The sequence below is a fragment of the Azolla caroliniana genome, unplaced genomic scaffold (genome assembly GCF_043228905.1).
Source record: "Azolla caroliniana isolate FFs.n. ecotype wild unplaced genomic scaffold, voAzoCaro1.0.p SCAF_5, whole genome shotgun sequence".
In the NCBI taxonomy this organism is placed as follows: domain Eukaryota; kingdom Viridiplantae; phylum Streptophyta; class Polypodiopsida; order Salviniales; family Salviniaceae; genus Azolla; species Azolla caroliniana.
The window spans coordinates 24,561,895-24,576,055 of NW_028230440.1; the positions used below are offsets into that span (position 1 = coordinate 24,561,895).

The 14,161-nt window shown below is 38.4% G+C and overlaps 1 protein-coding gene across 2 annotated transcripts; it reads left to right on the forward strand.

The window, feature by feature from the left end:
- The first annotated feature begins 969 nt into the window (after window positions 1-969).
- Window positions 970-7,442, forward strand: LOC147864566 (uncharacterized). 2 transcript variants are annotated; one of them, XM_087320490.1, is made up of 14 exons: window positions 970-1,179; window positions 1,314-1,365; window positions 1,832-1,980; window positions 2,287-2,542; window positions 2,821-3,180; window positions 3,268-3,374; window positions 3,470-3,667; window positions 3,929-4,035; window positions 4,115-4,162; window positions 4,704-4,858; window positions 5,390-5,751; window positions 5,959-6,071; window positions 6,226-6,379; window positions 6,511-7,442. In XM_087320490.1, the coding sequence occupies exons 1-14, from the start codon at window positions 1,014-1,016 to the stop codon at window positions 6,777-6,779; spliced, it is 2,496 nt and encodes an 831-aa protein (XP_087176616.1). In that variant the 5' UTR covers window positions 970-1,013; the 3' UTR covers window positions 6,780-7,442. The 2 variants fall into 2 exon arrangements, with proteins under 2 accessions (XP_087176616.1, XP_087176615.1); XM_087320489.1 differs by having other exon boundaries at window positions 977-1,179; window positions 2,272-2,542.
- Window positions 7,443-14,161: the final 6,719 nt, after the last annotated feature.

Sequence of the window (14,161 nt, forward strand, 5' to 3'; positions counted from 1 at the left end):
ATGATACAAGATTGAAGTGACCTTTCTTTTTGGTCATTATGATGCCTCCTCACGAATTTTTGTTCATCACATGCACTTTTGTTTTGGAGCATTGGGACGTTTAGTAATTCATTTGACAGAATTCATCTAGTTGATTTGAAAGCTTTATGTTTATTGCACTTTGTGTGGATCATCAGGTTGACAAATTAATTGACGAGTAATTGCTTTGAATGACGTGTGAATATCAGCACCATGGAGGTTGAGTTGTAGGCACCACAGAATGATGATACTAGACTATTGTACGGACTTAAATGTGGCAATCCTTGTGGTTTATGGCCAATGTTATGGGCAATCTTTCAAGAGGAGTCCAAATCTCTAGTTAACTCAATAAGCTTAACATGCTTTGCTCTTTACTCAATTCATTAAATTTTGATCTCATACCCTAATCCCACCTTTTTCTAACCATACCCACATGGAGCTTAGCTATATGTTTTGTGTCTTCTCCCACATGATCGTAGCAAGGAAAGAGCATTTGTTGGCTGGGAATTTTTCTCCGTGTTTGCGTCCATGAAATCTGATTTCTGCCAATATGTTTTGGGGGCTGTTTGTTAGTTTCTTTACACACATCGGTACGGATTTTGGTTGAGTGGCACATACAATGTCCATCTCCTGTGATTTTGCAGAGATTGTGCCGTATTACGTAGGAGTTTGAATCGGATCAGACGAATTTATATAACAAGAGTCCCACATATTGTGCTATTTGATTGTAAACCGAGCTGTTTTGATGGAGTGTCGAATCGAGGAGTGGCCATGTCCATTTGCGAGTAGCGATGCTACCGATGATAGATATTTTGCGGCACATGAGCATGTGTTCGATTTAAATCGGGGCTTCGGCCCACTGGACTGCAATCAAGGCGAGTGAACAAGGAAGGAGTGATGGTGATGGTGATGGTGAAGAGCTGAGATCCTTCTTTGGTTCTCCTCCCTCACCATACACACAGAGCTAGTTGCCCCTAAACCCTAAACCCTAAACCATGGTGAGGCCCTCCATGTGTGTGGCCATGGGGTCCACTGTCTATGAGCTCAGCTCTTCCCTCAGCGATCACCACCACCACCACCACCTGCTAATCTCTTCCTTTGCTTGGGACCCTCACTCGCGTTCCTTCTCGCCTCCCTCTCGCCACCCTTCGCCCCTCCCGGGTAAACCATTCCTCGCCTCTCTGCATGTCCATCTGCATTTCCATGCCTTCAACATCTCTATCCCATCTCCATCTTCATGTGCATGTTTTCTTGTGTTTTCCAAGTTACAACGATTCCTTTATGTTTTGTAACAGGGGATGTGGAGCTGCTTGCTTTTCATGTTGTACACAATTATGCGTTGGGAAGGTACCATCTCTCTGAACTCAATATACTCAGCTTACCAGAAGGTTAGCAGTATATCAGTTTCAAATCAATGTAAATCATATAACTTATGTTATTCCTAACCACGCGTGTCTTTATCAAAATCCTGCCCACTTTGAATGGTGTAGATCCTATTTAGTGATATAATCAGGTTCCATTTATGAGAGATTGTTATTTTCAAGGATTTTGTATACCAGATGGGTATTTATAGGATCAATGTTTTAAAAATGTTCACCCAATTGTACAAGAAGATAATGAGTTATAATTAATGAATTGGCCGAATGTAAGCTAAATTATGTGAGATTAGCTCAATTTCCTATTCTTTTAGGTTATAAATTTGCCACATCATTTACTTTTAGTGGCTCAATGAGGTTCCTTAATTTTTACACTGGTTATAACATTGATTTTTATTTTATGTGCTAACGCATAGATGGTTTTCATGTTATTGTAGGTCTCAACCACATGTGGTTATCAGAAGAGGTTCCCTTTTACTGATTTGCATTCTTGATACTGACACACATGATTTTACAACACTAGTAGAAGTAGAACTACCTGCTGAAGAGAAACTAAACAAATCTACATCAAAATGGACTTTTGAAGGTAATGCTGCACTCCCCATGCAGATTCTGAAATGAGTCTCTTTATAATTATAGAGGTAAGGCAGCATTTGAAACTATTGTGTGTTAAAGATATATGCAAATCTAACAATTTCACTTCTTCAACTCACAACTGTTGCAACATTCAGCATCTGTGAGCCTGCATATGGGAATGTATTGAATACATATAATATCCTACTTTCACTTGTCACTGTTGTCACCGTCCATCATTTTCGCATACATTCTACGTATGCATATTTTGTTTTGACATATGATCAATTTATGAAACTTTCAGGGTGCTGGCTTGTAGATGGACCTGTTTTACTGGCTCAAATAGGCAAGAAGTTTATAATGGTCCGCAGTTTATTTGGGGCAAATGCAAATACTTTCGAAGATGATGATCAATTGTGGGATGCCCAATTACTAAACTTCGATAAAATTGACAAGAGCAATAGTATGAGAGTTATTTATTATGGTGAACTGGAGCTATTTTCAGAACCTGCTTTACTTCTATGCGTCCATTTTCCAGATGAAACAGAATTTGACTTGATCCCTTGTAACAACAGGTCAAAACTGTTTGTACGGAATCACTGGTGTATATCATATTCTATTCTCTGTATTCGTAGAAAATGTTTCCCAATACCATTTTTCATGTCGTAATTAAAATGTCTCCAGCTGGCATAGAATGATATGTTATGTATAAAGACAATCAGTAGGGTTTGAATATCAGCAGTATTGGCTTATCTGAACCTTATATTTACACCTACATTTATCATTGATATATAGGTGTATCATAGTTCATTGAATGCCTGATCATGTATCTTATGTTTCACCTATTTGGCAGGTTGAGGGTGGGATGGAATTTTATAAAATTTTCCATTGCCTGCTTAGATAGTGTGAATGTGGAAATCCATTGCAGCTCAAAATCAAGTTGGCGTGAAATAGAGATAGGAAATTATTTGGAAGTTTGTAATCAATTATTTCCTCCAGAGATCTGTCCAGATATTATCTCATACATGGATGTCATCCCGAAAGATCCTGTTGAAACTGTCTCATATGTTGCAAGTTTAGCACATTCAGTGGAGAACTGTCATGGACTTTTGTCTCATGATATTGTGGTGGGATTCTGGAACAGAAAGGTGGTTAAATACAGAATAGGGACAGTCGTCGCAAAAACAGACCTAAAAGACGCATTGACATCATTGTGAGATGTTTCAATGAAACATTTCTAGTATCATGTTTTTTTACCCCAAGCTTAGCCATGAATCCTGATCTGTATATCTCATTTCAGGCAGTTTGCCATAGTTGCAGGAAGTCAGGGTATACTATTGTGTACCCTGAATGGAGGGCTAGGTGGCATTGTTATCCTGTGTGCAGAAACCCTTATCACACTTAAAGGTAAACGGGCAAGGTCATTTTCTAGCTGGTTTGCAAAATGCTGTGTTATTGATCTGCAAATATGAATACAACAAGCTGTGATTGGAGATTTTCAGCATGGACAGGAATACAACAAGCTGTGATTGGAGATTTTCAATTAATTGGACATGATCAGGTGCTGCTTCTTGCATTATCATCACAGGTGGAAAAATCATCGACCTCTGATGTTAGCTATCTCAGGCCAATGCATCTCACTGATATGAAGAATGATTTTTTGTCAAACCTGAAGCAGCATTCTCAACTTAATGCTTCAGGTACATGATGTTTAATATGTCTTCTATTGTGTTAATGCAGAACATGATGAAATTTAACTATTATGTGGCACACACTTAACATATGCTATGCGTAGATTTTAAAGTGGTACTTTCCAGATTATCTGGTGCAACAGTGCTGTATAGGCTCATGGCAGATACTTTCAGATTATGTTTTAATCCATCATTAGTCAATTATCAAACAAGTTCTGAGACCATTATCCTATGATAATTATTTCTATTACTGCTCCCCCTTCCCCTCAGATGAGGCCACTGAAACACACAAGATCAAAAATCTTGATGCGATCACATTGTACCTACAATCACGACTGGAAGATGGGTTTTCTCAAATGAAATGCTTGGAGGAGCAGGTTAGGATTGCGTGGTGTTACTTTATGATCTATGTTTTGTAGTAAGCAGCTTCTCTCATATTTACGTCACACATTTCAGAGAACACGAAAAGCGGAACTTGTGCAATCTTCATGTAAATTGCTACAGGTAAACCCAACTGGGCTTCTGAGAGTTCTGATTGGTATGCTAATATAAATATCAGAAAGAAAGTTCCTAGAAAAGGTTAGGTTTAATTAAATTCACATGGTAATATGCTTTCACCGGAGTTATTCTTACAAAGGCTTTATATATGCATCCTTACCCAATTAAATCAGTGCCACAAAGGTTATATATCATTAGAAAACAATGTTCACGTAGAATTTTCATTATATGCCTTTAAGGTATTATAACCATTGTATTAAATCAGTGCCACAAAGGTTATATATCATTAGAAAACAATGTTCACGTAGAATTTTCATTATATGCCTTTAAGGTATTATAACCATTGTATTAAATCAGTGCCACAAAGGTTATATATCATTAGAAAACAATGTTCACATAGAATTTTCATTATATGCCTTTAAGGTATTATAACCATTGTTTGCTCATGCATGTATTGCCATTGCTCCTGCTATCATATTTTTGCAAAAGACTTTTGTATCCACTTATGGGAAACCAAATCCCAATGTTATGATGCTTTTGCTTGCAGAACATGATTATTAAGCATGAAAGTCCCGAAAGTGTATTGGGATTAGTTTCGATTGCAGATTTTATGTCAAAAGTTCTCCGTGCATCAGTCGTGAAACAAGGAATATGTGGACGAACATGGTTCCTTTCTGTAAAAATCGAGAACATTTCCTCAGGGTAAGGTGTATTGATTAAACATGTAGGTTTTAGGTTGCCATGATAACAATGGATTACGTGGAATACCATTAGAATGTGACACTTACAACATAGCTTGCTAGCCATATAAGAAGCACATCCTATGACTTTATTTTGTATGAACGAAAATTATGTGTCTTTAAAGGAAATTTATGCCTATGATTAATCACTACACTCAACTGTGAGTCCTGACTCAACTATATTCATATATATGGATTGGTATTACTTGTATGGTGATGACAGATCAAATTATTTTTACTGATGTCGATGAACAAAGCCCATTTTCGTCCAAGTGATTTATTGATACCCCTCTTGTGTTATGAATCTGTTGGGGGCAATCTATCATCGATGACCATTTTGTGGCACTTTCTAATCTGTAACTGTTTTTATGAAAGGCATTCTAAACAAATGGTTCAATGTAATTATTGTCAAGATTGATGAAAATCTCTTCTTTTGTGATTATTAAGTAATGGAACTTTTCTATTATCAAAACATATGTAACGTTTTTTGCAGAGATATAATTTTGCATGACTTGAGTTTGTCATTCACCACTGCCCGAGGTCCAATATCAGGAATCTCTTCAGTGCTGAAGTCACTATGCATGAAGGATAAAGGGAAACACTTGATAGCAGCTATTTCTTTAATGGACTTTCCAACAGCCACAACTTCTTCCGTTTTACATATATTTGTGGGCTTAACAGTATGTAAAATCAATGATCTGGGGGTAATGCGCTCAGTGAATATGAAAGAAAAAGGAAAAAATCACGGGGATAAAAATCCTATGCACAAGCTATGGATTGGGCAGATTAAGCTGTATGACATACTTGCCACTAGAAGCCTTGATCCAAGATCTGTTCCACTCGAATTCAGAGAAGGTGTGAACTGACTTTTCTTATAAACTGTGTTTCAAAATTTTGAATTGTCTTATGGAATATATATTTCTCAAGGAATAGAATTCAATCCTTGTTCTAGAATTAACAGAGACATGCACAAGTGTTTGGGTTGGAAATATAATAATATTCAATATTATGCTGAGAATATGAGAGATTGTTCTTCATGCGACACCACCTTTGTACCTTCAGTTGCAGTACAGCAGACATTGATGATTCAGAAGAGACCTAATGATCAACGTACAGATATTATTAATGCAATCAAGGCTGCTCTAAGAATGGAAGATCGTTCCAGGAATCCAATGGTAGATCTGAATTTTTTTAACATTTATTAATAAATTTTTATAGTAGAAACATATTTGTAGGCCAATACATTCTTTTGCTTTTCAGTTTTTGTTTTTGTTGGTATTTTGAATTTTGTTTTATCCTTTTTAATATTTTCCACTTTTATTTATGCAGGATTCAGCACATGAACTTGTAGCCACTCAAGGAGCTTTATGGTCAGATTCTACAATCATTCAACTTGGGCAAGCTCTTATGGTCACGTTAAGGGCAGAGGACATCAAACATTTGTCAGCTGTCAAGACATGTTTCATGACACAGTTGAAAAGCAATATCCTTTTTATCAGTAGTCATTTGCTCTCACTGTTGAAAAGTAGCCCTTTGACAAATATCAGTCCCTATATTTTCAATAAAAACTGTTGTTAGGTGAGGAATATTGGACCTTGACATTGCCATTAGAACATTATCATATTACTGGTGCATATCCGCAACTTGTGGAAGCTCTTGTTGCTTTCATAAAAGTGTTCCGAGAAGAATTGGAACATACGAGGTTGTTATTGAAGGAACCATCAGATCTTCCCATGCTCATGGGTGGTGATCTATTGAATGAGGCGAACACTTCCAACGAATTAATGGTGCAAGAAGAGCATGAACTACAAATGTCCACAGACCGCTGTTTGGGTTCTCTACTTGGATCAATAACGAACCAACTTTGGTCTTGTCCGGGCTGAATGTCAGCACGGAAACACATGATGCTGATGTGGGGGGTTCTCATCGGTTGCAAGAAAATAATTCTCATTGTTCCCAAAATATTAAATGGACATCCATACTGATATGGCAAGTTCTCGCCCATTGCTATAAATATTGAGCTGGATGGCGATTTGCCCATGCTAATGGGGCAGTTTCTCAGTGATTACACAAAATTGAGGATGACAGATTCTTGTTCGGTCTTTTGAGGTTGGACAACTATTTGGATGGAAAAACAAGGAAAAGTGTGTTGTCCTTGGATCAAACCCTAGACAGATCCAATCACAAGCCAAAGCTTTTTCAACTAGCCAGTTTGGTTTTTGTGTGCTATGAACTAGTGGCTTTTTTTTTTCTTGGGATTGCATTGAGATTACATCGGTGGAATATTTGATATTCATGAGATATTAGTGAATGCTATATGAATGGAAGGACATAAAATGTAGCTAATACCAGACTTATTGATTTGTTTCCAAAAGGCATGAGGAAACAATCAATGTACATACATATACATCATATACATATACATTGGTTCGTCTTTAATTTTTTATAAACAGAAGAAACTTTCAGTAGTTTCTTTAAATGGAAAGTAACTCTGTAAACATTCATTTGAGGGGACAATTTTTTGAAACAGTTCTGAGGTGTAAACTCGTAATTTGGAACCCAATTAAGTGTCGAAATATGATCTTTCTGAACAAAAGTCTATAATGTGAACAATATGCTTAAATGTTATCTCAGAAGAGACAAAATCAAAATATGCCTTGAGCACATGAGACTTTGGTGCTCGAAAGTATGTAAGTACTACAGAAATCTGGAGCTGTACAAATTGTTAGCCAAATCTTCATTCAATATATCCTCAAATCCTTTACAAATTTAACTAGAAGCCATACACAGGAAGAAGAGTATCTCCCTTATCTTTCATTCATCGAGATGTGTTCCTATTCTTTTTTGTCTCCTATCCATAAAATCAGTTTGTGTAAGGTTGGCACATATGTAATTATAAAGCCTTAGTTGAATATACTCATCTATATTGAATTGCCAAGAATAAAATGGTTGGTTAGTTGCCAGCCTTCCAATTGTGGAACCTTCCAATCATATAGTTTTCTTTTCGGCATGTTACAGTTGTAGCATATTACAAGAAAATATTTTGTGCTAAGTGTGTTGGTGTTCAGTTGCAGATCTATTTAGGCCTCTAATATCAATCATTTATGAAGTATTTGGGGTTATTGTTTTGAAGTGACTTATCAACTAACAAAAATCCATGTATGCAAACACATAGGTGTCGAGTTTTTTACCTCCCTTTTTAAGATACAATAAAAATTGAATGCACGTATCAATTTTATTCTCTATTTGCAAGTTATTATGCATGGGATGATGATGTATAGAAAGTTACACGTGTTGTTTGCTAGTGGGTTGAAATAGTTGAGCTACTCCATAAAACATTCAAATGGCATCTCAATGTAAGTAGATTCAATAATTGATAATGTTAAAGCTCCATGGTATAATCATGGGTAAACTTTGTTGTAAAGCTAATTATGGAGATGTTGTTATCTAATGTAATATGTATTATGTTTGTTTCAACTTTCACATTATGAAAATACAATAATAAAGCTAATGTAGAAAGCTTGGGCTTATCGTAACAATTGCATGTTCAAGCCTTATAGTGCAATATTGAACTTTTCTAGCTTGTCTAATCATGAAACGATGTATTATGGTTTTAATTTAAAGATTAAGAATGGTTATTTGAAGAAATATGATTTTACAAGACACTTCATTCTTGTTGACTAGTTAATCATTAGTTGAAGGTATATTATAATCAAGACCATGCTCTTATATCTCGTGTGAATAATTAGGTAATTATGTGAATAGTTAATCATGTATGTGATTAACTAGCAAAAGATTATGTGATGTGTGTGTGTGTATGTGAGAGTATGAGAGGAAGAGAGAAATAACACTTATGAATAATAAGACAAGATGGGGGATGATTAACAAGAGTGTAGCTAAAGACTTTCCTCTATATTAATAAGCATCAAAGAACAAAGATACCCACAATGAGGTCTATATACATCTCATGTGCAAGGGTGCACATGTGCGAGGAGAATATAGGTACATGGATGTAAGTCCTATATTCAATGAACTTGGTAGTGGATGATCTAGAATGTATCCCCACTCAAGTACAAAATCCTATTTAAGGCTTTAAGGTCAACGCTTCTAACTAGATTCTAGTTATGTAACTACTAAGTTACATGGTTGACTAAATAACTAAACTTAGTTGAGCTTGATATCTCAACGTCTTGGTACAATTTTATTTATACAATTGAGTTGTAAATTAGATTTACTAGTTATTGTATGCATTTTGTCTTGTTTGCGATTCGTACATCAATTCAACTACGTTAAAATGTGAACAAAAGGTGTTTTTAGCCTACTAGCCATAACCCTTTACCTCAAGCTCGTTGGCATCCGTATCATCCTTTGGTTCCACAAGGAAAGTTACATAAAGGAATATCTTGTTAGTTTGTTATGCATGTTCTTCACTTTTATTTCCAAGGGCACTTGTCTATCCATCTCGTTTAAATCGAACTCCAATTATGCAACAAGAAGTGTGTGCGCCAACACCAACACCTTAGAAGCCCACTAACTAAAAACATTTGCACTTTCATCTCTACACGTATGGCCAATTTTATATGCTTATGTGCATCATTGTTCTATCAGTTTATTATACATAGCCAAGCTTATATATATATATATGCATAAAGGACCACTATATTAGTTGTTACACATAGCCATATAAACTTGAAATTCATGTAGTATGTTTTTGCCAAGTTAAGATTTATTTAGCTTAGAAGAATGAGATTTTATTGACATGTAATCATGTTGTTTATAGTTAATAGATATGTGTAGTATTGCCCTATCCAAAAGCTTTACATTTCAATCTTCAAAAGTGAATTTATGCATCTAATAGATATGAAAATAAATTCAAATGATATTGCAAGTGTCATGACTCATGTGTGAGGCTCAAACCCATGCCCTCACATATCAACCACAAAGTGTGAACCATTAAGATAAGTCTTTTACACTATTTATTGTAGATATTTGCTATTGAATTAATTTAATAGATGAGTAACATGGCTATTGTGCATCACATGTTAACACGAGTGCACCAAGTTGTGATCACACATTGCGTGCATCACATGCACTCTTATTCGAAGAACTATTTAAGGAGAAGAAATTGTAGCATCTAGGTATCAATGGAAAATACATATAATCAATTGATCAAGCTAGATTATTGGGAGAGATTAGAGAAGATTGAAGTGAAGGATTTGAATCAAAGTTTGGTAGAGATAAGGTGGAATATTGTAACTTTTGCAAATAAAATCTTATATTCCCAATTCGGAAGTTTCTAGAAGGACAAACCTACTCTAAATGTTGTGTTAGAGATGCATTAGCTATGAACCTTGGTTATCTCATAGGAGATTGGGGTTCGATTCTTGTTTGTGGCACATGGTCAACTTCATGATAAACCAAACGATACAAGAACAAAGTGCGGCTAACCGATTGGAAAACGATTTGATACTCCTTACACAATCTATTACTCAAAACCTTGGTCAATTCAATTATGAAGACATCACGAGATTTTTAGAGGTCTTTGAGTATGAAATGGCCATTGGCCAATAAAGGTGCAAGTGAAACTAACTATCGACAACGGTTCGGTTCGGTTTGAGAGGGTCAAAACCGAACAGGTGTCGTAAGGATTTTCGACTATGGTGAGAAAACCGAGTAAGACAAATAAAATGGGGATGTGCAACATTGCACATACACTTAGGGAATTTGTTTAAAATAAGAATAAGAAAGCAAATGTAAAAGGGAAAGGTGAAATGTAAGGTACTAAAGTACACCAAAAAGTTCGTAAAGTATAATTGTGATGTGCATTTAGGTGCACATGTACACGTAGGAAAAGAGAGTGCATAGAAATAAAGGTGTAATGAGTAGTGGGCATGGTAGTGGTGCGTGTGAAAATGCGAGGAGAGGGAGTTAAAGCCCCATTAATCTCCCCTCTTAAGATCAATGCAAATATTCCCCTTTGAAAATAGTGGAATATTTGACCTCTCCTTTTGTAATGAGCCACACCCCTTACTACTATAAAGGGGGGTGAAGGGTCACCATTGAGAGGGTCGTTATTTTGTCGTTAGAGGTAGACCGTTAGGGTATTTTTTCTTCATTTTATCTCTATTTCGTTTTAGGGTTTTTGTTCGGTCATCATGGTTACCGTAGTAGTTAAGAAGGTTTAGGGTTTCCTTCTCTCTTTAGTCATTATCGTTTCTTCTAGTTGTGCTTGGGTCCGGCCTAATTGGCCACGGTTATAATCATTTTGTGGCATCGTGCCTTATAATGGAATTAGCTTGATAAACCTTGTCTCCATCTATTTCTCTACCATGTTAATCTCTTCTTCTTTCTTCTACCCTTTTGAGCTCGAAGGCCATAAGGGATAAGCTCCCATTTTCCCTCTACTCCCTAGTCCAAGACCCCTATTGTCACGTCTTATCTGACACGCAAGCGCGGATTACCCGACATGTTTGGTGAACTCGATGTGAAAGGCGGTAAGGGAGGATGATGATGGAGACAGAAATTTTTGAGGAGATAATGTTGAGTATGATCATGAAGTTTTTGAAGGAAAGAGAAAGGCAAGATGCTGCTCAACAAGCCGTCGAGAGCGCGGTCGAAAAAGTTGGTTGTTTCAACGGGGACGAGGTCCCAAAATTTTTAAGTGCCTACAATGCCAAGATGACAACGAGGGGTGTGGACGACACAACGAGGCTAAAGTGTTTTTGTCTGGTGGTGGTTGTATCAATACACAAAGAGGTCAAAGAGCTTCAAGAAGCTCATGAGTCATGGGAGTCCTTCGAGGGAGCTCTATTGGAGGCATGCGGGTATGAGAAACTGACAGGACAAGGTCGACGCGAGTTCAACCAATTGGTAATGTCGATGAAGACCCATCGGAGCGCAATGAAAGCATTCCAAGAGTTTGAGCATCATTTTACTCAACTCTAGGAGTGGGATCGAAGATTGGTGGGGGTGGATAAGGTCTTATTATTTTTGAAGACGATCGATTGAAAAGAAAGGATGACCATTTTACTTGAACTCGAAGACGATGATGGAGCAAACGGCCTCACCGAGGATTGGACCGAAGTAGAGTGGGTATGCCGACAACATGATGAGAAGCGGACGGGGACATTGTTGGCCACAATACGGTCCACAAGCGATGGTCAAAAGAGGTTGGTGAGTGATGAGGCACTACCACCGAAGGAGGAGAGCTCATCACGTAAGGGTCCAGTGGTGCACAACATAGAAGCATTGATAAGGGAGGCATACGAGATCATGAAGATGCGGGTCGAAGTCGAAGAAGGGTCTATTATGGAGTCAGGCTTGAGAGGACCAGATGAGGAGGAGGAAGTCACCTCCTTGGGGACGAAGGACGGGGGCCTATGAAGGATGGTACGATGTTACCATGGAAGAGGGTGTGGAGCGAGCTGCCCTCTTGACTTGCGGAAGAGTGACGGACGCCACTTCGAGGGTGGACAGATGTTTCAGGATGCGGTTGCCTAAAACATCGAGCGAAGGAGATGCAAGCATAATCGAACCTTGCGTAATCGAGGACGGAAAAGCCTATGGAGAGGAAGAGATAGCCACAGACAACAGAGTCCGAACGGAGGTGGCTATGGACAAGTCATCGGTGATTGATGGTGCCAATGATTTCACCACACCGGTTCTAGAGACTTCGGCGGTTGTGCTCGAGAGCCAACATGAGACCAGAGAGACGGAAGGTGGCGGCAGGAAAGCGGAGGACTGAGATGACGATAAGGATAATGAGATAATTGGTACCAAACGAAGACGAGATGCCTCGACAACAATTCTGGAGACTTCGGCGGTTGTGCCCAAGTGTCAAGATGAGACCGGAGAGATGGGAGGTGGTCGTGAGGAGATGTGGCTCGAGGCCAACATACACATAGGGAAGGAGATGGCCGAAGAGGAGGGTGAGGGAAATCAGTGGTGGAGTTTGATGGAGAAGCAAAAAGCGGCAAAGTCGGGAACCAATCCGACCGAAAGTCGAATTGGTCGATAATCCAACTCAGAAGGAAGAAGATCCGAACGGGAGCCGATCAACTGAGCCCGACCCGAATGGGGGCCGACTCGGGTCGAAATCAATCGGCCGAGACCGATCCAGACAAGGGATTCGGATGGGACGGAACTATAGGGGACTTGAACTAGGGAATCAGATGGTGGAGGTCTCCCTCTCAATGAGACTCGGCCCTTTGGGTTTCCACTCACGTCGGTTTCCAGCCGACAAAGATTTTGGGTTCAATAAGACAATTAACCGTGAACAAGGACTCAGCTCAAATAGGTGAAAACAAAGAGGAATACACACACACACACACACACACACACACACACACACACATATATATATGTTACAAATGTTTTACAACGAATCGGCTTACATGCCACGAATCCGGTGGCTATTACAAAACAATCAGCTAAATACAACGAGTTAAGAAATGGGAACCGACGAAGGCGAGTCAAGTGGGCCATCGGGACTGCTACTTCCACCGTTGGTCACATCCCAAAGACGGTAGAGTGTTCCAGTGCCACTTCACCCTCCCTTCTCGAACCGATCGCCACACGAAACGCTCTACATCAAGGAGAGGAAGTCAAACCACTAAGTGCCGCCACCGGAATGCCAAAGAATCGTTGTTGTAAAAACCCCAAACCAAAACCAAACTCTCACACAAAGAAGAAGAAGAAGAAAAGAATAACACCCGCAACCCAAAACCGCATAAACCCTAACTCACACGAAAATGAAGAACCCAAAACCCACAATAAGAAACCCTAAATCTACCCATCAAGACGACAAGGAAAAATAAACCCAAAACCCTTAATCTCCCACAAACTCTCACAAGACGAAGAACCAAAACCGAACACTTAACCTCCACTCAAAAAGAAGAACCCCAAAAAGGAAGAAGAAGAAGAAGATCTAAAATGAAACCCTAAAACAAAATAGGGTAAAGATGACCAAAGTAGACACCCTAAGAAAATAAGAATAAGAAAACTACCAAACCCAAGATCTAACAATACACCCTCCTAACTCAAAATGGGTGACCCTATAACAAGAGACCCCTCCTTCCTTTTATAGTCCAAGGAGGGAAGAACGTTACAATGTGGGACAAATATTCACCTTTTTATTTTATATACATTTTTAAATGTACATGTGCACACGGTGCACATTGCCAACTTTGCCCATTCCACCCGATTTTCTCACCATAGCCGAAAATCTTCATGACACCGGTTTGGAACCAAACTGTTTAAAAATTTT

Bases quoted from the DNA above. Each gene is read 5' to 3' on its own strand.
- LOC147864566 (XM_087320489.1), top strand. From the start codon at position 1,014: ATGGTGAGGCCCTCCATGTGTGTGGCCATGGGGTCCACTGTCTATGAG. The intron at 4,163-4,703 runs GTAAACCCAACT...TTTTGCTTGCAG, and splicing joins CTTCATGTAAATTGCTACAG to AACATGATTATTAAGCATGA. The intron at 4,859-5,389 runs GTAAGGTGTATT...CGTTTTTTGCAG, and splicing joins ATCGAGAACATTTCCTCAGG to AGATATAATTTTGCATGACT.